General features: G+C 36.1%; 1 protein-coding gene across 2 annotated transcripts in view; it reads right to left on the bottom strand.

Moving 5' to 3' along the window:
* Positions 1–2,098: 2,098 nt before the first annotated feature.
* The window catches only part of PELI1 (pellino E3 ubiquitin protein ligase 1), a 62,797-nt gene continuing 38,997 nt past the window's right edge, over positions 2,099–25,898 (bottom strand). For both annotated transcript variants that reach the window (XM_040458272.1, XM_040458273.1), the window contains exons 2-7: positions 18,794–18,932; positions 15,793–15,922; positions 12,710–12,811; positions 8,371–8,568; positions 8,086–8,274; positions 2,099–7,303 (exon numbers count right to left, since the gene is read on the bottom strand). In XM_040458272.1, coding sequence (XP_040314206.1) covers positions 6,737–7,303; positions 8,086–8,274; positions 8,371–8,568; positions 12,710–12,811; positions 15,793–15,922; positions 18,794–18,864 — 1,257 coding nt within the window. In that variant the 5' untranslated portion in view covers positions 18,865–18,932 and the 3' untranslated portion in view covers positions 2,099–6,736. The remainder of the gene's footprint in view (positions 7,304–8,085; positions 8,275–8,370; positions 8,569–12,709; positions 12,812–15,792; positions 15,923–18,793; positions 18,933–25,898) is intronic.

Below are 25,898 nucleotides of genomic sequence, written 5' to 3'. Positions count from 1 at the left end.
CAGTTGTCTATGCTTCAACAAACAAAACTTGGGAATTTAACCAAATCTTGGTGACTCAAGATCCTGTGTTAGGATGGACATAGGAAACAGAAGTTCTAGTACCAGATTTATCAGTCGGTAGTCACATTGTCTGGTTAGGCTTTGGTTTCTCAACTGTAACTTGATTGCCAAGATCTCTTCTAGTTTCATATTCTGTATTTTTATTAACAGCTACACAGTAATAAGATATAGTAGAACTTCAGGAAATTCCAAGGCAGACAGACCTTAGTTTCCCCTTTCAATCTTGGATTGCTTTTTGTGCCTTTTGGACCAATGATAAGCTTTCAAGTCTGGATGACATGCTTTGAGGCTATGTCGATATTCCTTCTCTTCTCTCCAGGAGAATCTTTTTTTGTTCTCTTCTGTCATCATCTATGGGCTTCTTCTTGTTGCCAGGTCACCTACTTATTGTCACTTATTGACACATTTTCTGATCAAATAGCTTCACAAACTTCTTTCTTTTGACTGCTTTTGTTAATGCTCCTACTTACAGAGTGTTTTGGTAGCTTAATGGTTCAGAGTTCTAACAGTTTCCTACAATTACCTAAGAAATAGTTTCTGACAGGCCATGATAGCTCATCCGCTTGGGAAAGAATTCCTTCAGTGTGTTAACGTGGGGAAGCAGCAGACAGGACACCAAAAGCACAGGCAACAAAAGCAAAAATAAACAAGTGGGACTTTTGCACAGCAAAGTAAACAACAAAACGAAAAGACAACCTGTGAAATAAGAGTTTATTTGCAAACCATATCCGATAAGGACTTAATTTCCAAAATATATAAGAAACTCTTAGAACTCAATAGTAAAAAACCCTAGTAACTCAATTAAAAAATGGGCTAAGGACTCGAATATCTAGTTCTCTGAAGATATACAAATGGCCAACAAGTATATGAAAAATGCTCAATGTCACTAATCATCAGGGAATGCAAATCAAAACCACAATGTGATGTCATTTCACATGTCAGGTTGACTATTTTCAAAATACAAAAGACAACAAAGTGTTGGCAAGGATGTAGAGCAATTGGAACCCTTGCACAGTACTGGTGGGAATGCAAAATGTTGCAGCCTCTACGAAAACAAAAAAAAATTTTTTTAATTCCTCAAGAAATTAAAAATATAACTACCATATTATCCAGCCATCCCATTCATTTCTGGGTAGTTACCCAAGAGAATTGAAATGAGGGTCTTTAACAAACAATTAGCACTCTCGTGTTCACTGTGGCACTGTCCCCTCGGAGCCAAGGCATGGAAACAATCCAAATGCCCAACAGGTGAATTAATAAAGAAAAAATAGTATATACATACTCTGGAATACAATTCAGCCTTAAAAAAGTAAATTTTGCAATAGGCATTAAAATGGATGAACCTTGAGGACATTATGTTAAGTGGAACAAGCCAGTCACAAAAAGACAAATACTTCATGAATCCACCTATGTGAAGTGATGCTACTACATCCTGGATGTGAATTTTTCTGGTTGCAGGACTAGAAATGATCATGAGTTTCTGCATCAGTGAATTTGTTGCTACCTTCCAGGCAGCTGCATGGATCTTATAACTAATCATGTTTAACCTGTGAACACCTTTGTGCTAAACTGATTTGTGGCTCACATTTAGCAAGTTTATAGGTCTTCATTAAATCTATTCATGCCACTTCTGGTTCTATCTTATTTTGTTATAATACCAAACCTTTTTTGTTGTTATTCTTTTAAAAAATTTTGATGTTTAATCTTCCTAGTTACAATTTTGGTTTGCTACCTGAAATCATTTTTTAAAAACTGTGCAAGACATAGACTTCAGATCCCACTCAGTGAAAAAGGGGGAAGGAGCAAATATGGTAGTTGCATACACAGGTATGGAGCAAGACTTCAAAGGTTCAAATTCCAACTCTTGCACTCATGAGCCATATGAACCTCGGGCAAGTTCCTAGATAATGCTGTGCCTGGTTTTTGTTGTGAAAAGGAGACAAGAGTTCCTACCTTACAGGGCTGTTTTGAGCTTTAATTAATATACTTAAAACTGTATATTTAGAACAGAGCTTGACACATAACAAATACTCAAATGTTAGCTGTGAGGAATTTATTTTATGCTGTGGTTTAACATACATAGCTGAATTTACAATCTAATGTCAGCCTGAAGACACCAGCATTCGCATCATATCATTTAAGAGAATGTTTGGATTTGGATGTGATGCTTTACAACACTCACTAGGAAAACTCTTATCTTATTTACTCCATTTTTTGCTGACAGTATTATCAAATACAGGCATATTTCTTTAAGGGAAGCTGGACTTAGAGAGAGGTTCAAGAATTCTTTGTTTTCCATCAACACCTGCATATTAAAAAGATTTTAAAAAACCAAACACAACTTGTGCTTTGCCACGGTAAGAATTTGAAGCGCAACATATTAAGATTCAATAAAATAGGACTTTTTTTTTTTTGTTTTTAAGGCAAGACCTAAGGAAAAAGATGTACATAATGAGAAGGGAGAAAAACTGTATTAGGATACATTGGCTAAAGGAAGTTACTGTAGTTGAAAACAGAACTTCATTTCCTCAGAAGGCAGCTGAAACAAAGAGAACCATGAGAGGTGTCCCGACTCTCTATTTCAGTGAAAGGAAGTTTGCCATTAATCAGGAGAAATACTTTTTTGTTTCTAAGGTAGCACAGTGTATATGGAGAACATTGATCATGATGGTTTAAGAACTTTGACAGCACCTTAAAAAAGCAGAGACAGTTTACCTTTGGCAAATAACTTGTCTAACAGGGAGTCTCCATCTAACGTCCGTCCAAGGCTAAGTTCCTGATCCCACAAGCAATACACCCTCCCCCCAAACTTTTATTTTCATAATCTCCACTTCAAACAGTAATTCTATTCTTCTAGTTGCTCAGGCTAGATGAGCCGAGTCATTGACTCCTCTTCTTTTACAACCCATGTTTGATCTGCCAGCAAATATTGTCAGCTCTGCCTTCAAAATATACTGATTCTGTCCACTTTTCAAACCAGCCCCATTGCCACCACTTTGATCCATGCCACCATCATTTCCTTCCAGGGTTACTGTGATGGTCTAACTGGTCTCCCCACTATCACTTTGGTCTATTTGCATCTATTAAAATAGAAGTCAGATCATGTCACTTCCTTGCTCAAAATCCTCCTATTGCCCCCGTCTCACTGAGAATAAAAGCCAAGCCTCAGGAGGCCCCTCATGATCTAGTTTCATCCCCACACCCCACTTATCTCTATCACTTTTCCTTTTTGGCCTTTCACACTATATAGCTACACTGGTGTTTTGCTATTACAGAAATATTCCAAGCACACTTTTACTTCAAGATTTTTGCAATTGCTACTTCTTCTGCCCAAATAATCTCCTAGATGTGGCTTTCCCTTGCCTTCCTACTTAATACTGCAAACATTCCACACACATCACATAAAACATTTTGTATCTCCCTTCCCTGCTTTATTTGTCCCTTCAACACTCTTCACTATCTATCATGCTGTATCTTCTATTTTTCTTACTCATTTCTATCTTCCCCACTAAAATATGAGCTCCGTGAAGGCAGGGATTTTTTTCTTGTTAAATCACCCAAAGTTTAGAACAAGGCTTGGTGCATAGTAGATATTCAAATATCTGTTGCAAGAATTCGTGGATAAAACTTGAGGGCATGGACTAAAAGCATACTTACTTCTGAAAGTGGGAGTAGGAGACAGAAAGAATAATGCAGTTCAGTAAGCAGTATTTTGATAATCTCATTTGCTACCGGGTTAATGCTTAGAACATAAACACAAAAGAATGGATCACCCATCTTTTAGCCAGTGGTCTCTAAGGTGGGATACCACAAAATGATCCATCACAATGAGGGGCCAAAGTGTTAAAATTATATTTATCTTATAAATTTAAAGAAATAATGGATGGATTTTCATTGGTGCCCTCACTCACTTGCTCAGTCTATATGTCAGAAGGTCATGCATCACACATGGTTCTTGAGGTATCCTGAGGGAAGAGTAGAGTAGCAGTATTCATGTTAGATGTAATTATAGATTTATTTACATGATTATTTACCCCTATACTATTTTGCATGTGTCAGCATGTTTTTTAAATGATGGAAGTAAGCAATTACAGCTTCAGGAAGATAGCCTGGTAAAAGACTCCTCCTTCTGGATATTTACTCTTTCTTGCTTCATGACCCTAAAATGTTAGATGAAGGGAAATTCCCTATACAAATTAAGGAAGTATTTAGATAATTAGATCACTTTCTTAAAAGAGTTAAGCCATAAAGATTACCTTTGGGAGACCTAAATACAACTTTTTCTCCTTGGCCAGAATACTGACATTCCCTTAATACAACTGAGTAAGTAAAAGTGTTTCATTAGATATAGGCAGAATGACAGAACCAATATTCAAAATGCTTGAACAGAAAAACACCTAATGATTTAAATAGCCTGAGTTTTCAAAACTTAAATTTGATAGAAAATGAATCAGACTTTTCATAGTTGGGAGGAGAAAATTCAGGCACTTTGAGAAGAACATGGACCTTTCATGGACATCGAGGCACTGTGTAAACAGTCTAGTATTCAACTTGCAAAGAGCCAACTCTCAGCAGGACTTAACTAAAGCCTCAATTATTCAACCACTACACAAAGTTCCTTTATTAATAAGTAAGAGATGCTTTCCCAAGAGGACCAGCGATTTAAAGTGTTACATTAAATGCAAATTCTTCACCTATTTAAAGTGAGTATTTTTGAAGTGGGGGAGAGGTAGATTTGTCCACAAGTTTTTGTGTCTGGTTTCCCATTCTCGGTTATGCAATAATGAACTCACAGAGACAAATTCAAGTATCTATTTTGAAAAGTATTTACTTAGTTTGAATAAATTAATTGCAAATAAAAATTAGCTACAATATATAGCCTGAATAGAAATGACTAGAACAAATACAACACAGGACTTGATTTCCTTGCATTAGTCACAAAGCATGTGACTATGTGGAAAACTTCAAAATCAATTATATTTCTTTGAAAAGGGGATAACAGCAGTTACTGATACATCACAACTAGTAAACTTATAATACAAGTTTCCTGACATGCATTTCCTGAGTGAACCCAAATGATCATTTTTAAAAACAAGGAAATTCTGACAAGTTCAATTAAAGTAAAAATAGTTCATGGCTTCTAAGCAACAGGTTTTTTTTTTTTTTTAAACTAAAAGAAAATTCAGAACAGCATAGTAATAGTTATGATAAATTAAAGCTATACTACCACATACAAAAATTTGCTAGAGTCAATTAAGTATTACACAACTTTCAAACTAAAGGAACACAAATCAGAAGATTAAAAAAAAAAAAAGATCCTGTCTAATCTAAAAGTGTACTGATTTCTACAAGGTCACAAAGGGTTTGATGTAGTGCAACTGTCTATGCGTCCCTTGTGGTACATTATGAAAAGGGGAGGGGAGGGAGTGAAGAAACATTTTCTTGCTTCTTGAAGCAAAGAACTCATTGGAATTAGAGAATAAACATACCGTGCAAGTATGTTCCTCTACTCGGCTGTCACTGGTGCTCATCTGCCAACCAAACATTTCCTCGAGTCACACGGTGGCAACTCTCCTTAGAATTCAAAGCCCACACAGTTAAGGCTGGTCTGCTAGGTTAAAAAAAAGGGGGCACTGTTGTCATTCAACCCTTTATCTCTTTCTAGATTTCTTAATGCCTGGGTAAGACCACATACAGAATAATCAATTAGTTAAGCATTTCTTTTTCTAAAAGCAAATCAAGTCACTCTCTTCCTTGTTAATTTATGCTTTTTCTCATGAGAATGATTTTTTTCTAGAAACAGTGAACAGATGAACCACAGTTTATATCTAAAAAATAAACTTGCCAAATGTTGCTGGTACTAAAAACAGATTAGTTATCATGGGAGAAAAATAGATAATCTAGATTAAATTGCATATTCAACGGAGCATATAAAATGTTTCTTAGCATTAAGTTTTCGTTATATACTACACTTGAGAGAAACATTAAGAAAAAGAACTTTCCTGATTATATTCAATGTGGTTAAAAACAAACAGCTCTTATACAATAGTAATTAATATGAATTTGGTTTTACAAAGTATTCTAATTTACCAAATTCCATATTTAGAAGGGGGGTGGGGAGAGGCTCTCTTGTCCTTCTTTCTAAGCTTGCAAATCCTTGAGCTATACTCGCTAAACTACCATTCACACCAAGAGTGTGACACCATCGTTACCATGCTACTCTATCAAGAACATTCTAAGATATTTTCTATAATAAAGATAAATAGAAAAAAGTTAATATACACGTTGCTGTATTTTACAATGTTTGCAACAAACTGTAAACTAACATAGTTTGAACCAACAGTACCCTCAGTTATATAAAACAATTTTTCAACACTGAGGATGGGTGATTCAAAAACACTAAAAGGAAGGCAACAAATTAGACTATGTCTTTTTATCCTCAAAATAGATTTTCAAAACTCAGAATTCAGAAGTCTGGTACTTTCAGAAATTCTTTTCTTGAGTTTCCCAGATTTTTTGATCAGAAATTGTTGCTATTTATTATAAATGTTTAAAAAAATTCTTCATCTTAATGCAAATGACCAGAGCAGAGAAACTGTGACATGGACAACAGGTTGGAAAACCCAACTCACTTAGCTTATAAATTTATAATGTAGTCCTGGAGGACAACTGTCTGTTAGTCTAGAGGTCCTTGGAAAATAAGTCTGATGTAGCCTTGTTCACCAGCCAACTGATGTGCACAAAAGGGGCAGGCTGCGTGAAAAGTATGAGTACCATGAGGAAGTGGGATCTGGGACCAATAGGCAGTTGTCTTTTCTGAACACACATGCCCGCATGGGCTGAACGCATGGGTTGGAGGGCCGGCGTCCACATAAAATCCAGCTTCACATCCAAGCCACAGAGGGACATAGGGACCAACAGACCTACACATGGGACATTCACGATCTTTTCCATCACGTTCTTCTTTGTTTCCCCAGTTATGATAGCCATGCACATGGCCGCAGTTTAGATATACCCATGGTTGTTTTTCATCAACAACATCTTTCCTCTTCATACTAGGAAACGCTAGTGTGTTGAACCCGACAGGGCACTGAGGTCGTGCTGCATTGATTTCCTGTCTTAAAGCTTCTAAATGCTTCACTGTAGGAGTGTGGGAAAGGCCTTCTGCAGTACGCCACAGCAATGTTGCACCGCAGAGGTCAATTAACGAGCCATCTTGTAATTGATTGGTTTCAATTTCCACCTAGAGGAAACAAGAATCAAAAAACACATTCACCACTGTGTTTTCAATTTTCACGTGAAAGTTTTGGTCTTACAAGCTCCTTACTCAAGAATTGAGATTTCCTATGACTGTTACTAAATAGAAGAAACTCTAATGGTAGTCATGAAAAATGTAAGTTTGAAAACCAAAGGTAAAATTTTGAGCAGGAACAGATTTATTTTCAGCCTTATGGTAAAGACGATAGATGATTAAAACATGTGGTTCATCAGTAAGTCTAATATTTCCAATATATGTCATGATCGAAGAGATATAGATACAAATAGAAAATCACAGTGCTATTTAACTTAGGAAAGCTTAGGTTTTAAAACATATTAACATGATATGAAAGAATAAATTTTTCAAGTGTCTTGATTAAAACATTCAGATATTATCCTCTAGTATAATATTTAGTAGTCCGTGTTTTATAGTCAGACTTGTGTCAGCAAGAGATTTAAGAGTTTTTGGAGGGGCCCTTGGGTGGCTTAGTTGGTTAAGCATCTGACTCTTGATTTCGGCTTAGGTCATGATCTCAAAATTTGTAGAGTCAAGGCCTGTGTCGGGCTTGCACTGACAACATGGAGCCTGCTTAGGATTCTCTCTCTCTCCTTCTCTCTGCCCCTCCCCTGCTCATGCTCTCTCTCTCTCAAAATAAATAAACTTAAAAAAAGAAAAAAGAGTTTTTGTAAATACGTAATACATTCAGTCTAACTCACCTTAGGTACAGTTTACTGTACCTAGGTAAGAAACTACATCTCAATACTTACCATTTTTCCTCTCTGCTGAGCTGATCTGGTTTCCCGCAGGCTGAACACATTTCCACACACTGATATTTCTCTCCATATTCCAGGCTTGGAGTCTTCTGTGAACCCATTGCGTGGATGCATAACAAGAACGCCATTAGTGGTCAAACCATCCATCTGCCCATCTGATGTCTTCCATTTGGCAGCCTTCTCCTAGTAGCAGTAAGAATAGTGAACTTCCATTTATTTGTAAATTGGAAACAGAAGTGGTTATAAAATAACACATCATTTAGGAAAACAGCTTTTTACCCCAAGGAAGATGTTTTTTGATGAGTCAAATCCTGCAGCATAAATCCGTGCTGTAAAGGGGGGATTCCGTTCACATATGATTCTACAGGCAAACCTTGATATAGTGCTTTGCACGGACTGTGTATCAGAATTACTTTGGCTTCCGGGAACTGTGTCAGTTACTACAAAATCAATTGGACTTTCAGTTGACCGACCAATCTAAGGGAAAAAGAAATATCTATAAACCTATTGAAAGGAATACAGTGGAAAATCCATTCAAGAAAGGTACAGTAAGATGAAATCATTAAACTTCTAGAATTTCTAAAGCTTAATAAACTTATACTGAACTCTGAGAGCATCTACACCGTAAAAAACTAATCTGTCAAACTTGTTCTGATGTAATAATCATTTAGAGCACAGAAAGAATTAAGTGGGAACTTACCACCCAGAATATATGAAACCCTCAGGGAATGCAGAGCTTCGGATGGCTGAGATTTTAGATGGCTGCAAATTTTAATTTTAACCCCTTTGGATGGAAATATGCCTACCATGTATTACTCTACCTTCTTTACCAGAATGTAGTGAACATACAAGTAAATCTTCTATGATGACTCAAGGACATTAAAGCATAAATACCATTTAAATTAAACTGAAATGCAGTGATGTCTTCAGGTACTATAAAGGTGTACAAGAATGCTGATCCTTATGTTAATGTTAAGAGCTTACACAGGTTTGCTTTGAGGTCTTATGTATACTTTACAGATATTCTTGTGTTTTTTGCCAGCTTGTCAGCTATCATTTCTTACTGTTGGGCATACTCATCTCTAGCAGCATGCTCTCCTCTAACCAGTTAACTATTTTTCTGCTATTGGTTGAGAAATCAAAAAAACTAAACCTCAAAGAACAGTATTTCAAAAGGTTCTTGGTAAGATCTTAAGAGAGTCTCCACAGAGAAAAGAAAAGGAATTTCAGCCCATGGCCTGTGTGGCCTTTATTTTATATGCCAGATGTCCTTTTTTATTTTCTTCCTGGTTCTTGGCCATATTTCTGAAAGATAAGGTTCCCAGCTAAGGAGAGTTCTGGTGGGCGGGTCAGCAAATTAAAACATCTTCAGAAGTACCAGCTAGTAAAGAAATTAATTTTCATTTTGAAAGATGAAAGTTGAAAAGGAAATCAGTAGAACAGATGACAGAACTGACAAGTGTCACAGGGTTTTAAAGTAAACATTTAAAAATGATCAGTTCATTCACGGGTTTGTTATAAAGTAGTATCTAAAATTGAGGAAACTGGATACTGAGAAAAAACACTGACCCTCCACAAAGATGACACTTCAGTCATTCTTTGCATAGTTGAGCCTCAAGAATTCCTCATACCTACACACCTTTGGATAAAATACTTTTACTGTTTTTGTCCTATCATCAATTGTAAGTCATTAGTTTGGATAGAAATTGGTTGGTTAACAAATAAAAGACTGGATGTCCCTTTTCCTGCTTTTTAAGATAATAATAGCCAAAGAAAATGGTCTCTGACTTTTGAAACTAAAAATATTTCCAAAAATAAAGGCTCTTTTATGTTTTTTATTAAAACAATTTTTTTAATGTTTTACTTATTTTTGAGACAGAGAGAGACAGAGCATGAATGGGGGAGGGGCAGAGAGAGAGGGAGACACAGAATGCAGAGTAGGCTCCAGGCTCTGAGCTGTCAGCACACAGCCCTACGCAGGGCTCGAACTCACGAACCACAAGATCATGACCTGAGCCAAAGTCGGATGCTCAACCAACTGAGCCACCCAGGCGCCCCAAGGCTCTTTTAGATCCAAAAGATGTAGGCCAGGAAATAGATTGAGGATTGATATTTAGAATCAAGAAATTCAGAAATGGCACTTATTTGGGAGGAGAGATTATTCCAGAAGAGTTGATATTTGATCTGGGACTTGGAGGATATTTAAGACAACAAAGCAATATTGGTAAAGACAGGTAAGAAGGAAGAAATCTCATGAATTTATAAAGAGAAGAAACGTCTGTGATCATGATCAGATTCCAAAATATAATTTTTGTGTGTTAAGATAAATTTTGTAATTCTTTTTCTTTTGAACTGCTACTACGAGCTTTAAAAACATAGATCCCTATCATGTTATTATCTCCCACTCTCATTAAAAACCCCAATGGTCTCTTACAGGCTATCCAAACTTCTTAGTTTCTTATTTCTATAATAATTAGAAACTGACCTCACAATTTGCTTCCCACCAATCCAGTTTAATTTCGTATCACTGCTATTCACACGAAGAGTATATTCTAGCTACAAGCAGCTTACTTGTCAATCTACCACACTGTGTACTTTGCCTTCTCTTTTGTCAGAATGCCTTTCTACTGGCTGGACTGGCAAAATCCTGCTCAACTTGACTAAAAAAAAAAAGGAGGGGGGCACCTGGGTGGCTCAGTTGGTTAAGTGTCCGACTTCAGCCTAGGTCATGATCTCACGGTTTGTGGGTTCAAGCCCCACATCGAGCTCTGTGCTGACAGTTCAGAGCCTGAAGCCTGCTTTGGATTCTGTGTCTCCCTCTCTCCCTCTGCCCTCCCTTGCTCGTGCTGTCTCTCTGTCTCTCTCTTGAAAATAAACAAACAATGAAAAAAAAAAAGGCCGGGATAAAAAGACACTGCTATTAAAGTCTTTCCCTCACCCTTCTTCAATCCAATCAGAAGCTTCACATTTAGACTGCCAGTGTAGGCTATGAATACAATCAACTTGTAATGTCTCCTTTATTTAACTTCAGTGTCCACCAATGCAGAGTTGGAGTTTGTATAGCTAATGAATTGAACAATAAATTATCTTGTTCAGTTTGGAAGCAATCCTAGAATGTGTATACAACCAGTTTCTCAAAGACTGGCTAATTTATCAGGGTGGTTTCTGATGTATCTCCATTTTTTTGATATAGAAATGTTTGGATTTTCCATACACATAATGCTTGTAGAAGGAGCATCATGTCTATTATATTGGGAAAAACTCTCCATTCCTTTTTGAAAAGGAGAAAACCAAAAATGGCGCAACTTATTTAAGGACCTTCATAAGATGTTAAAGACACTGTTCCATAATTCAGAATGACTGGTTTAATCCCAATTTTGCCCCCACCTAACTTTGTAACATTGAATTCACAAGATTTCAGTAACTTTATTGACAAAAAATAAGGGATAAACAAATAAATGTAAGGTATTATCTAAAACTAAAATTCTGGGGTCAAACATCTAGATAGCATCTTGATTCTTAAAAAAGTTAATTAGGCACATTCATTTTAACTGGCTATCAGTGAAAAAAAATGTGGAAATCATCCTAAAGCTTGTTCTCATTAAGATCCCAACCTTCATCTTCATTAAGGGTGTTATTTATTTTAAATTTTTTTGGGAAAAGCAAGAAAGACATAAACATACAACCATATTCTAATATTAACTACAGAGACACTATTCTAGAAAATTCAGTATTCTATTAGAAGGGCAGTGAGTGACTTCAGAGAAATATTTTGTTACTGGTTATAATTAAAGACATCCCAGGCCTTTCCACATTCAATCTTGTAAATAAAGAAAAACTGCAAAGTCACTGGGACAGTAATTATAAGAGCAACATTATCAGGTACTAGTAATGTCCTATTTGTTTCCAAAAAACCCAGGGCTTTACAAAACCAAATAAAGGAGAAGACCATGATTTTAGTTTTCATCTTTTGGTTTGACTGTTCTATCATATATCAAGTTTACCAATGTACCAATCAGCACTGGACTGGTACAAAAATGAGAGAAAAAAACCTTTTACTGCATCAGTAGTAGCTTGGAGCAAATATGTGCTGGAAAACAAGCCTGACACATACATGATATGGACAGTTACAGACTGCCCATACATTTTGTTGCCTTGAGAGCAAAGTGGGAAATAGTGGCAAAAAAGGTCATAAATATGTGCAGAATATTTCTTGGTTCCTTTTTTGGGATAATAGCTAACTGAACTATTATTATAACTACTATTATTAATAGCTAAGTGTTTACCAGCCACCTGGCAGAGCTTTGAGCACTTCACATGTACTAACACATTTAAGCCTCCTAAATGTCATTATGAGGGAAGCTCTATTATCTGCACTTCATAGTAGGAAACTGAGGCATAGAGTGGCTAAGTAATGTTTATTAGGAATTCTGACTTCAGAGCTCATTTCTTAACCATGCTATGCTGACTTCTATATATGAGATTTAGAAATCAAAATATATTTTAATGAACTACGTGGTTAAAATATAGTAATCATTAATCTGAACACAGGAAAAGACACTGACAATGTTTTTAACTTTTTGTTTTAAGGAAAAAAAAAATTCAGATGTCATAATACCTGAAACATATCAGTGTTGCTGTCATGAGTATATTCAACCACTACTGTCTGGGCCCGAGATAAGGTATACGATATGCTGTGCTGGTCCTTGTTGCTTATTGCCTAAGAAAGAAAAGATTAATAGCAAAAATTAGCTGGTAGGGTAATCAAATCAAATTTTAAAAAGAAAAGTAATGTATTACATACTTGACATATTTTCTCCTAAAATTTAAGGGAGAAAATAACTCTTCCATAACCTCAGCTGTGACAGTAGCTTCTTGGGTCGAGTGGGGTGTAAAAATAATCTGAAGAAGTTAGAGTAAGAACATAATTTCATTGTATAAAAACACTATAAAATATGGATCTCCCTTCCAAATATTTTAAATGATAAAATAATCAAAATCAAGTCCCATGTAGAAACTGAAAACAGTACTGAATACTGTTCTAATAAGGAGAAAATACAGTATTTTTCAAGATAATGAAGAAAATTATTTTTAAAGTAACTCAAAGAGTTATATTAAGTTACCACAAGCAGAGTTAACTGGTTTTAACCATTCCGTGGCTCTATAGATGACAAATATTTGCCATACGCTGGGCCAAATATGGAAAAATTCATAGAATGATTAAACATTACCAAAGGAAATGGACATAATGCTTACGACTGTACTTCTGACTTATCCCAAACTAAAAACATTGCTAAAAAGAACTTTTTGGTTTTCTTTTCAGGCGTTTTCTATGTATATGAGTTGAAGATAATATCAGAAAGGGGGAAAACCTACACAAAGGAAGTGGAAACAGACTGCATAAAAGGAAAACAGAAAAGAATGATTATACACAGCAAAGAAGCTAAATTTAAAAATGTTTCTTAACTAGAACTTTGGTATCATAAATCTTTACTTGGTTTCAATTTGTAGGTAATCTGTAATAGATAAAGCCCTAAAACAGTAGCTTTAAAATTAATTAAGATTGTGAAATTTTCAAATATTTAAAGAGAATAAACAAAACACCCGGGTACCAACTACCCAGCTCTATCAAAGCATAATAATGCCACTTTTACTTCTGATTTCTTAAAAGAAATTAAATTCAACAGGTAATATCAATGCTGCTTACATGTTCTTCTTACTCTCCTCTCTTCAGAGGTATCCAACCTCATTAAATGCACTGTAGATCCATTCCCATGCACGTTGTTAACATTTTAAAAATAAACATTATATAATCGTTTTACAGGCTTTAAAACCTAGAATTACTTTAATTCAGCACAAACCAATGATTTTTCAATCAAATAGTTGCCCAGAACCTTAGAAGTGAATTCTTAATGGCTAAAGAGATTTGAAAACACAGGGTTTTGTGTACATTGAGACTGTAATCCCTGGCTTTTTTTTAGCTATTAAACCTACTCTTAGATTAAGAATAAGAACTATGTCAAGTTAAGTTCTCACTGGACTGAAAAGCAGGGTTTAATCATATCCTAGATGACTGCCAGAATAGGGTATTTTAAAAGTGGGATCAGAAATATTTTCCCTATGATAGTGATTCTCAACCACAGATAGTATTAGCTGTGTAAGGGGCACTTGGAAATATGTAGGTACATATTTTGGCTGTCACAATGATTTGAAGGCTTAAATGGCATTAGTGGTTGGGACAAGAATATTAAATGTCCTGCAATATACAGGATAATCCTGCATAGAAATGGCACACCCAAAATGCAATAGCACTCCTGCAGAGGCAATTCTGGAATAAAGTTCCTCAGGTTGGATCAATTAGCCGTTCACTTTCACTACCTGCTTAGCACATCCCTTCTCTGCAAAAAGAGACTTAAAAGAAATGGTTTTCTACATTTACTGGGTCTCAAACAGTAATAGAGAAGGCCTCGTCAAGGCAAGAGGACTGTTCTAGACACTACACTGGACACAAACAAATCCAATTAACTTCAGGACTGGAGTTATGACCTAAAACAAGTCATCACATGTCAATTTCTCTCTCATTTATTTAGCTGACAAAGATATGCCTCAGATGGTATAATACTGATGCACATCCTGGGGCTGCTTAGCTAAAAACACAGGTATTTCCAGAAGCTCAGAAACACTTTGTAATTTTTATTCATTCAACACGATATCAAATACAGTTTGTGTTACAAAATTGGAAGTAGAAGAATTCATAGAAATGTAAAGATTTGAAATTCCCCCTAATTGTCTATCACTCCAGGAAAAGCCCAAGTGTTCTGAAATGAGGGCCCAGTTCTGGAGATTTGGATAAGGAAAGAAAAAGGAGCTAAGAGCATTAAATATGTGAGGAGACTGAGAAGTTAAACTGTAGATACAGCTGGGTATTTGCTTTTACAGCTTTGATTCATTTTAATAATTACTGAGGTCTACTTTGTTCAAGGCACTATATTAAAAGCTATGATGGTCAGAGGCAACTGGGTGTGTCAGGAGACTCTTGATTTTGGCTGAGGTCACGAAATCATGGTCACCATGGTCACCAGGGTCATGGGATCAAGCCCCGCATCAGGCTCCACTCTGAACATGGAGCTTGCTTAAGATTTTCTCTCTCTCCCACCCCTGACCTCTGCCCCTTTGTCCTGCTAGTGCTAAAAATAAAAAAATAAAAAAAAAAAAAGCAAAAAAAAGCTATGAGGGTCATAAAATGAGCAAACAAAACATATGAGCGTACACAGAATCTCTGATAAAGACCCTTACTTTAGAAAAATCACCTCATCCAAACTATGCTTCTAGAACCTGAGTATGCTTATTATATACTACATTCCTTGCCCAGCCCAGGCAAGACCTCCTTTGGTAATAGTGGAAGCCCTGGCCCAAACCTTTTTTTTTTTTTTTTTTTTTTTAAATAAGAAAAGGGAATGTTTCCTTCTAATTTCCACCCACTGATCCTGGTGTGTCACTTAAAAAAAAAAAGTCTGATGCCCTTCCATACGGCAGCCCTCCAAATATTATGTCTCCAAAGAGTCTTCTCCCATCCAAACAAAAGGAAACTTCTGGTACAGAATGTGAAGTGAATGCTAGAGAATATAAACAACATGTACGTGTCTTTCAATTTCTCCAAGTTAACAGATTTATTTTAATCTGTGTTTGTTTGTTTTTTACCTTTGCAGCCTGAGGAGTACAAGCAATATGCACAGTGCTGGGCTTCACCCCATTTGCCTTAGGTCTTTTAAACAAAGCAAACCTACTTTTCCTTCTTCCTCTATCGCCGTTTGGGAGAGATCCATTATACCTGGTGGAGGGAAAAAGTCTAGGTGATCTCTTTTAAGAACCACACAATTTTAAATTAAATGCTTTACTTTTGCCTTATGATAAGAATCAATCCCCAATTAATCATTTATTAGCACATTGTAAGTATCTCAAATTCCATTTAGTCACTGCTGATCCCAAGACCAGCTGTCTACGAGTATGAAACAAAATGAGATTTTGGTTACATTCCAAGTCACAAAGAAGTATTTTTTGGATTATAAATAGTCTTAAGTTATATGTATTTTTCTTCCCTCTTTTATTCAAGATAATCAAGAGCTGATTAATGGCATATCTGATTCCTTAGGACTCATTCTGTATCTTTTAAAGGTAAATATTTGCATGTGCTAATACAACCTTTAAAAAAGTCCAGTATGAATTGTCTAAAACAGAATCTCCTTTAATTGTCATTTAAATAGCTTAATTTTTGAGAGTTTTTAGATTTGTTTGATAAGTCTCAGTGACTTGAATGCACACATACACATTCACATACACATTGGCAAAACCTGTCCAAAGGAGATGCCTGATAAGTAGTGATTAAATATACTTTTGTTGTTCAGATCTCGTAATCATTTCTCCATGATAACATATATATGTCTTGAAAATAAGCAAGTAAGTGAGGACTGAATAGGAAAGAAGTTCACACCAAAACACTGGGTGTTTACTATGTATTAGGCACTATTGTGTTCTTTACCACATAACATCTCATTTAATCTATCCTCATAGAAACTCTTGAGATTGGCATCACTCAACCTTTACAGGTTAGGAATTAAGTTATTCCTCAGAGGAATAAGATTCCTTAGAGGCTCAGAGAAATTAAGCCATTTTCTGAAGGTCACACAAGTGATAATGGAAAAACTAGGATTTGAATCCAGGTGTTTGTCATGCTTTTTTCATTCTTTATTGCTTCATTATGGCACGAACAGTGCCTTAATAATAATCTCCTCATTTACTGTCCCATGCCCTCTGACAAAACCTTTGGTTTGCTAGTCTCTCATATATAGTTGGTCAATCTGAGGGAAAATGAGGCAGGGACTAGGGCCAGTTTTGAGGTTGAAGGAGAATATAATTGCAAAATGGCCTACATTAGTGGCTGAGAAGGAAGAGGAAGAAACTTACACTGCCACATACAGAAATTATACTAACTCTTTACACAAAACTAAACACACTGATTTCTATTGGAGAAAGTCCTTGCTAATCAGAGTTCAGAGCAGTGCCCCTTAGTTAATACACTACTCATTCCAGGATGTGTGTTGCCACCAGACCCACTGTGGGTACCTGACCCTTCTGTCTGCCAAGTTGCATGACTTGTTTCTCTTCTGGGAATATGCTCCCCTCCCTCATTGAGTTACCATCGCTCAAAGCTCTTTTCTAAGTAGTGACAACACCAAACTGACAACCATATCCAGCTTTATTTCTCCTAGGGGGCTGAAAAGTACTATTTGTATTTTAAGACACCAAGAGTGCCAATGCAGAGACAACCACTAACTGAGGGTTAAATGAGAAACTGCTGGGCTAAGAAAGGCAGTTTAAACCATATACTCAATTTTAAATTCTAGTCTTCAGGGATGCCTGGGTGGCTCAGTCAGTTGAGTATCCAACTCCTGGGAGTTGAATCGCTGCCTGGGATTCTCTCTCCCTCTCCCTCTGCCCCTCTACTGCTTGTGTTTATGCACATTAAAAAAAAAAAAAAATCAATTCTAGTCTTCAAAGGACTCAAATTTCCTGGCAAAAGAATTTAATTTGGAATATTTTTTGGTACTTAAAAGCTCTTTGTTATTAATACATTAAGATCTATGTGATTTGAAATTATAACATTGTAGTTACTACATAAGTTTCTAATCTTTTAAGTTGTTTTTATTTTTAGGTCTCAAAGGGTCTTAGATGATCTTGTCTGTCATTTTACCGAAGAGCAACCTAACGCCTAGAATGGTTAAGTAACTTGCCCAAGGTCATATATAATAGCAATGTTGGAATAGGTACTGGAATGTAGCATTCCTGACTTCCAGTCAAGGTCATTAACTCCGTATGATCTGTCTAGTTTCTTTTACTCTCTCATCTGAAACAATGGACACATTCTCACTTAAACAAGAACTTGTACCAACCTGATTCTAAAGCATGTTGTGATGTACAGAGAGCTTTTTTCTAGACAGAAGAGAAAGGGAAAGTAAATTTTGCAATTTCTAGTTTCTGAGATTTCTAGCTAGTAGACTAGTATTGTGTCTCTGTTTTGATTAATGCAAGTTTAGACTGAATAAATTGAAATAATGGAATCATTTGTTCCTCAATCTTTAGACTGTGTTTATGTAAATGCATGAGAATACTTAGGAAGCAAATAAGTAGTGAGATCCTGGCCTTCAAAGTCATCGTATCATTATGTCTATACAACCCTATCATAAGCAGCACAGGGCCATAAGCCCAAAGCAACAACTTCCTCAGAGGTATAAAGTAACAAATAAATGCTAACCTATGTGAAATGACCTCAAGGGGGGAAGGGATTTTGGTAAAGACAGCTGAGGCAAACTTTTCTAAAAGATAGGATAGGGAAGACAAATGTAATGACTATATGACTTTAGATAAATACATTATTTTATCTTAAGAGGATTTGTGCTTTCTGGGGGTGAGGGTGAGGCAAAATTTATGCGTATTAGAGCACTTATAAGAGATGGCATAAAAATGAGAATTGAAAGAGTTTCTTGATTTAATATTATCAACATTATTTTGAGATAATATTACCTTGTAGCTCTAAATTGTTTTTGGAAATAGGTAGGAAATACATTCTAAAAAGGTTTGATTTAGATGCCAAAATTACTACCTATTATTCAGTTTTATGTGTCATCAGATGGGGAAAACTTACCCTAAGACAATGAGTTCACCATATTTTACTGGTGCTTTGGATGGATGATTTTCTTGATCAGGAGAAAACATGAGCTTGGCTGTCTTTCTCAAATCTTTGTTCACTGGTCAGGAGCCTTGGACACCTTTAGCATTATCTCCTAGAGGGAAAAGTTTTCATTAATAATATGAACAATGAATTTCAGTTAAAATAAAGATGTTGGGACACCTGGGTGGCTCAGCTGGGTAAGCATCCAACTTTGGCTCAGATCATGATCTCACGGTTCATGGGTTCAAGTCCCTTATGGGACTCTATGCTGACAGCTCAGAGCTTGAAGCCTGCTTCAGATTCTGTCTGTCTGTCTCTCTCTCTGTCCCTCCTCTGCTCACACTCTGCCTCTCTTTCAAAAATAAGTAAACATTAAAAAAAATTAAAGATGTTATTTTCTAGCAGTCCTTGTGAGTACAATATTATGCAAAATATATCACATTATATAGAAGGTGTGTGACATTTTTCCGAAGAGTGGTTATATATTTGGTCCAACTGTTTAAATAGTTTAAAAATGTAAATTTGGAAATTTCCACTTCTAGGAAGATAGAGTAGGAGTATTTTTCCCTATTATTTGCACTAACTACAACTAAAAACTCTGGATATTATATATAAAATATAGGAAGACTCTGAAAAGTAGAGAAGGTGACCAGCTAGGGACCTTGGGGCACAAGGAACGACAAAGTGCTGAGTTCTCTGGGTTTTCTTTTTGCTTAATATATCCCAGACTTAGAGCTGAAGAGAATCCAGCAATCTGGAAATGTCAATTGGCAGAGACAAAAAAAAGCCACCTCCAAAGCTTGTTCACTCTAGTTAAAGGAAGGAGAAAGGGGCAGCCTTAGCAAGACAGGTAACTTTTGACAATAGCTAGTCTACTGCAGCCAACCACCACAGAAATCACTGGCCCTACCACTGCCCACACAAGCAAGAGCCAAATGGGGAGCCTTGACTTCCACCTCAGAAGGCCATAATAAAGAGTCCCTTGCCCCTGACAACCAAGGTATTTGTAAGGGCAGCCAAGTAGGGAGCCAGGACTTCCACCCTTCTGGTTGGTAACATGTCCTCACCCCTACTCTAGCTATGTCAGTGGAGACCATATGGGGAGCCTGGACTTCTACCCTCATCTGACAGTAACAAGGATCTCCTTCCCTTGGGTGTCAATGAAGGCTGAGTATGGGACCTGGAGTTCTAGGTCTACCTGGAAGTAATAAGGAGGCAGTCCCTATTCCCCTGCCAAAGCAGTGTCAGAAAAAGACAGTGGAAGCAGATTTAAATAACATCCAGAGTCTCAGAACATAATGACAAAACGTCTAGGTTTCAACAGAAAACCATTCATCATAGTAAGAACTAGAAAGATTTTTAAGACAATGCAAAAAGAATAATCAATAAATATCAAAGCTGAGATGACAGAGATGTCAGAATTACCTGACAAAGATTTTAAACCAACTATGATAAAAATGGTTTAGTAAGCAATCACAAACATACATGGGACAAAAAATAGAAAGTCTTGACAAAACAAACAAACAAACAAGATTTAAAAGCTCACTTTTTAGTACGGGCTCACCAGCAGAATAGAAGGGACATAATAAAGAATCAGTGAACCAGAAGATAGAAATTACCTAATCTTAAGAGAGAAAATAGGAGAAGAATAAGAAAGAAGAGAGAAGAAGAAAGGAGAAGAAAAGAGAGAAAGAAAGAAAGAAAGAAAGAAAGAAAGAAAGAAAGAGAGAAAGAAAGAAAGAAAAAGGAAGAGCAGGGCCTCATAGATTTGTGGGACCACAGCAAAAGATCTAATGTCTGTATCACTGGAACCCAGAAAGAGAGGAGAAAGAATGGAGCTAAAAAAAAGTATTCAAAAATATAATGGCCAAAAACTTAACAAATTTGGAAGGAGGAACACATATTCAAGAAGCTAAACAAATCTCACACAGCATAAACCTGAAAAAATCTACTCCAAGATACATCATAATTAAACTTCTGAAACTAAAGGCAAAGAAAATCTTGAAAGCAATCAGAAAGAAAGAGAAATTACATCTTACTTAGGGGGTGAGGGGGAGGGGGGAAGAGCAATTAGAATGACAGTGGATTTCTTACCAGAAACTATGGAAGCCATAAGAAAGTAGCTTATTTTTTTCAGGTGCTAAAACAACTGTCAACTCAGAATCTTATACCCAGCAAAAATGGAGGAGAAATCAAGACAGTCTCAGGTGAGGGAAAATTTGTCACCAACAGATCTACTCTAATAGAATGGCTAGAGTAAATTCTCTAAGAAGAGAAATGATAAAAGAGAAGAACCTTAGAACATCAGAAAAGAAGAAACAACATGGTAAGTAAAAGTATGGGTAAATACAATACGCTTTCCTTTCCTTGAATTTCTACATTATGTCTGAAAGTTATAGCAAAAATTAACACCATCTGATGTGGTTCTAAATGTATGTAAAGGAAATATTTAAGACAATTATATATGGCACACCTGGACATTTATCCTAGAGAAATGAAGACTTATGTTACAAAACCTGTACATGAATCTTTATAGCAACCTTATTCATAATAGCCAAAACCTGGGACCAATCCAGATATTCTTTACTGAGTGAATGATTAAACTGTCATACATCTATGCTGTCAAATAGTACCCAGCAATAAAAAGGAACAAACTACTGGTATATGAAATAACATGGATGAATCTCTAGAGAATGATACTGAGTAAAAAAAGCCAACCTCAACGGGTTACACAAATGATTTTATTTACGTAACATTCTTGACATGACAGAACTATAGAAATGGTTAACAGATAAATTCTTGCTAGGAGTTAAGGAGGGGGTGGGAGTAAAAGGGAAGTAGGTGTGGCTACAAAAGGACAATAGGAAGGACCCCTGTGGTGAATGGACATGTTCTGTATCTTTACCAGTGTCAATATTCTGGTTGTGATATTTTACTATAGTTTTGCAAGATATTACCATTGGGGAAAATTGTGTAAAGGGTATACAAAATCTCTGTATTATTTCTTCTGGCTGCATAGGAATCTGCAATGACCTCAAATTAAAAAGCTTAATTTAAGGGGCATCTGGATGAGTCAATCAGGTGATCATCTGACTCCTGATTTCAGCTCAGGGTCATGGGATTGAGACCCTACATCAGGCTCTGTGCTAAGCATGGGACCTCCTTAAGATTCTCTCCCCTCACCTCCCACCCCTCTCCCTGGCTCACAAGTGCTCTCACTCTTTAAAAAAAAAAAAAAAGACACTGGGTGTTGTATGGAAACCAATTTGACAATAAATTTCATATATTAAAAAAAAAAAAAAAAGAAAGAAAGAAAAGAAAGAGAAAAAAAGCCTTATTAAAAAATATAAATTTGACACACATATGGATAACAACACTAACACTTCTGATAAGCCACAAAAACTGCTACTATAAACAATCCTCATAATACTAGCCTGTCTACTTTATCAGCAGTTTAATGGGATCAGGTATTCCTACATCTATTCTCTTTATGGTCTTCTTGTTAGACCTGTTACAAAGGTTTTACAACAAAACTCTTACTAGCTAACCCATGAAAGTCTCCTGGTTTTTTACATCCACCAACAGTTTTCACAGGAAACTCATGAAAAAAAAAATGCCTTTCTACAGTACAGTGAAATACAGCTTCTATAGCAGCACTTTCAGAGAGAAGACAACACAGACAACAACATTTGTAGCCCAGTGAATGAGAACAAGCAAAAGGAAAAGGCTTAGCCATTTTCACCCTCTTTTATCTCTTGTAACTGAAATACACATTTAGACCAACAATTCAGATAAACACACTAATTTTTATTAGTAAATTTGAAAAACACTAAATTATTTTAAAGAAATAAAACATGCTTAAGAACTATTTCTTTTTAAAAATGTTTATTTATTTTTGAGAGACAAAGAGGGGAGGGGCAGAGAGAGAGGGAGACATAGAATCTGAAGCAGGCTCCAGGCTTTGAGCAGTTAGTGCAGAACCTGACTCAGGCCTTGAACCCACGAACCGTGAGATCATGGCCTGAGCTGAGGTGGACGTGCAACAAACTGACCCAACCAGGTACCCCCATGCTTAAGAACTATTTAAATAAAACATACACCTCCTCCATTCAGATATACTATAAACTCCTTGCATCTCCCCAGATGAATTTCTCCCCAGAGAAATGTTTTATTTCAGTAAAATAAACTATTCTGATCATATCTCTCATTTGGAAAAAGAAACAATATAAAGCTAACTAAAATCTTCAGTGTAAAAATTTAAGAGTTTTAAAACGAATTAATTCAAATTAACTAAAGAACAATTTTGGTTCCATCTAACAAGACCTTCTGATCTGTGTTAAATCATACTTTAATATGAACAAGAATTCATACCTTCTTATTTCCCCCATAAAGAAGCATCCTATTATAACAAAACGCTAAGCAAAGCTTAATTAGAAGCTTTAACTGTGCCTTTCTTATTAGACAATTAAGGTACTGCCATCAAATAGGAAAACACCGTTTTGACACATTTCTGACCAAGAACAGTAAGAATTAAAAATGTAATAATAAGAATTAAATTTAAAGTTTAAATTAAATTTTAATAGCATAGCTTCGTCTTGATTTGGACTCCTTTTTAGAGTTACTTTGTATTTTTAGGAAGTGATAATTTTCCATTTATAGTAGTAAAATGTTCCTTTTAAAATAAACTTTCAAGAGGTAAGCAATTTAAATGGTATTATATAGTATTAGTAAGTACAGTGATCTGAAATCTGGAAGTGATAGAAATGAATGCCCATATTTGGCTGACACTAGCACATAGCGTGGTTAGCAAGTATTAGCCTATGTTCTAGTTCTAGCTCTCTTTGAACAAAGCAATGTTTCCTCATCTCTAAAAATTATGGGACTAAAGGAGAATGAAGAGAATTTTGGAGCTGTAAAAAAATATGAGACCATCTTCTAACATAAGAATTTATAAGTAATGTACATATAGGACTACATAGATTTGGCCCCATTGCCTCTACAGCAAAAGGAACAATTTTTAGTTTTGACAAATAACTAGAGTAGGGCTAGCATACATCCACCATTCTATACTTCCTGGAGCCCTTGGCCTAATTAGCCAAGAAAAACAATAGATTTCCAATTATACTTATTCTTAGTCTGCTTAGATACATTAGAAGGCCTGATTTGGGGACATTTTATCAGTGATATCAAAGTTTCAATCACAGGAACACACTAAAACGTGGCTTCTATTTCTGTATCTAATAATCTGAAACCTATAATAAAACACTTTAGTAGTATTGTTCATACACTTAAATGACCCAAGATAAAACAGTTTTCTTAAATTTAAATGGTCAATGCTATATAAACTGGCATTCTTAAACTATGAATAACATATGCCATGATAGCTACTTCTCCAGGAACCTTCAATTACAATTCTAAAACATGTTGATAGGTGACTGTTGGAAAGAAGTTGTTAGAATCTTTATATTAGGTTCTGAAGAGTCATGATTTTCACAATAGTTCAGAATCTTTAACAAAACCCAGTTGCTAGACAGTGATACTGCACTCATTCTCTTCGTATCTTCTCTGTATTTAAAATCTAAATAAGATATGGAATTCTTCAAAATTAATTCCTAAATTCAATCACATGAGAACATGAAATGAGTAAATGTATAAATTCTAATGACTCAATTACTGGCTCCACCTGTTGATATTCAATTAAGTTAGTTGGTCTGACCACATATATTCAGTTCTATCCTAATGTGATGATCTAACAAAAATAATACTAAATAATGCCCTTAATTCTGAGACTGGAAAAAAATGACAGAAAAAAATCTTGCTAAAATAGTAAAACTGTTTTCTATAATACCTATTATTTTAAACCTCCGCTTGATCCTTAAAAAGTGAGCATGTTCTCATCACCAGGGACCTTCCCAAGTTCAACAAACTTTTTTAAAGAAACCTATTCTAGAATAGTATTCTTTCTTCCTTCCCTCTTCTTTTTTCCCCCTCCTCTTCTTTCTTTTCTTCCTTCTTCCCTTTCTTCCTTCCCTCTTTTTTCATCTCCTTTCTTTTCTTCCTCCCTTCCTTCCTTTCTTCCTTCCCTCTTTTTTCAACTCCTCTTCTTTCTTTTCTTCCTTCCTCCCTCCCTTTCCCTTCCTTCCTTCCTTCCTTCCTTCCTTCCTTCCTTCCTTCCTTCCTTCCAGAGAGAAAGCACAAGCAGGGGAGGGCCAGAAAAAGGGAGGGAGGGAGGGAGGGAGGGAGGGAGAGAATCCCAAGCAGGCTCTGTGCTGGCAGCACAGAGCCTGACATGGGGCTTGAACTCATGAACCATGAGATCATGACCTAGGGCGAAACCAAGAGTCAGATGCTTAACCAACTGAGCCACCCAGGGGCCTCAGTGTTATTTTCTGCATAGGCTGAGAAAACATTTAAAAAAATGAGCAATAAAATATACATTTCTTAGAAATAGTCTCATTACTTTGACTAATAAAACATTCTAATCATTTGTTATTTACAAGCCAGTGAACTACAATTGTTTTAATATCAACTCTTCCCAAAGGAATCACTTTCTATAATATATAATTGTCAGTTTCACTTAAAGAAGGAAAACTGGGTGGCACAAAAACAGGCACATAGACCAATGGAATAGAATAGAAACCCCAGAACTAGACCCACAAACGTATGGCCAACTCATCTTTGACAAAGCAGGAAAGAACATCCAATGGAAAAAAGACAGTCTCTTTAACAAATGGTGCTGGGAGAACTGGACAGCAACATGCAGAAGGTTGAAACTAGACCACTTTCTCACACCATTCACAAAAATAAATTCAAAATGGATAAAGGACCTCAATGTGAGACAGGAAACCATCAAAACCTTAGAGGAGAAAGCAGGAAAAGACCTCTCTGACCTCAGCTGTAGCAATCTCTTACTGGACACATCCCCAAAGGCAAGGGAATTAAAAGCAAAAGTGAATTACTGGGACCTTATGAAGATAAAAAGCTTCTGCACAGCAAAGGAAACAACCAACAAAACTAAAAGGCAACCAACGGAATGGGAAAAGATATTTGCAAATGACATATCGGACAAAGGGCTAGT

This window comes from Herpailurus yagouaroundi, unplaced genomic scaffold, assembly GCF_014898765.1.
Source record: "Herpailurus yagouaroundi ecotype Mexico unplaced genomic scaffold, PumYag 221, whole genome shotgun sequence".
Classification (NCBI taxonomy): domain Eukaryota; kingdom Metazoa; phylum Chordata; class Mammalia; order Carnivora; family Felidae; genus Herpailurus; species Herpailurus yagouaroundi.
The sequence above is the reverse complement of the archived record's forward strand: the minus strand, read 5'-3'. Positions and strand labels throughout refer to the sequence as shown.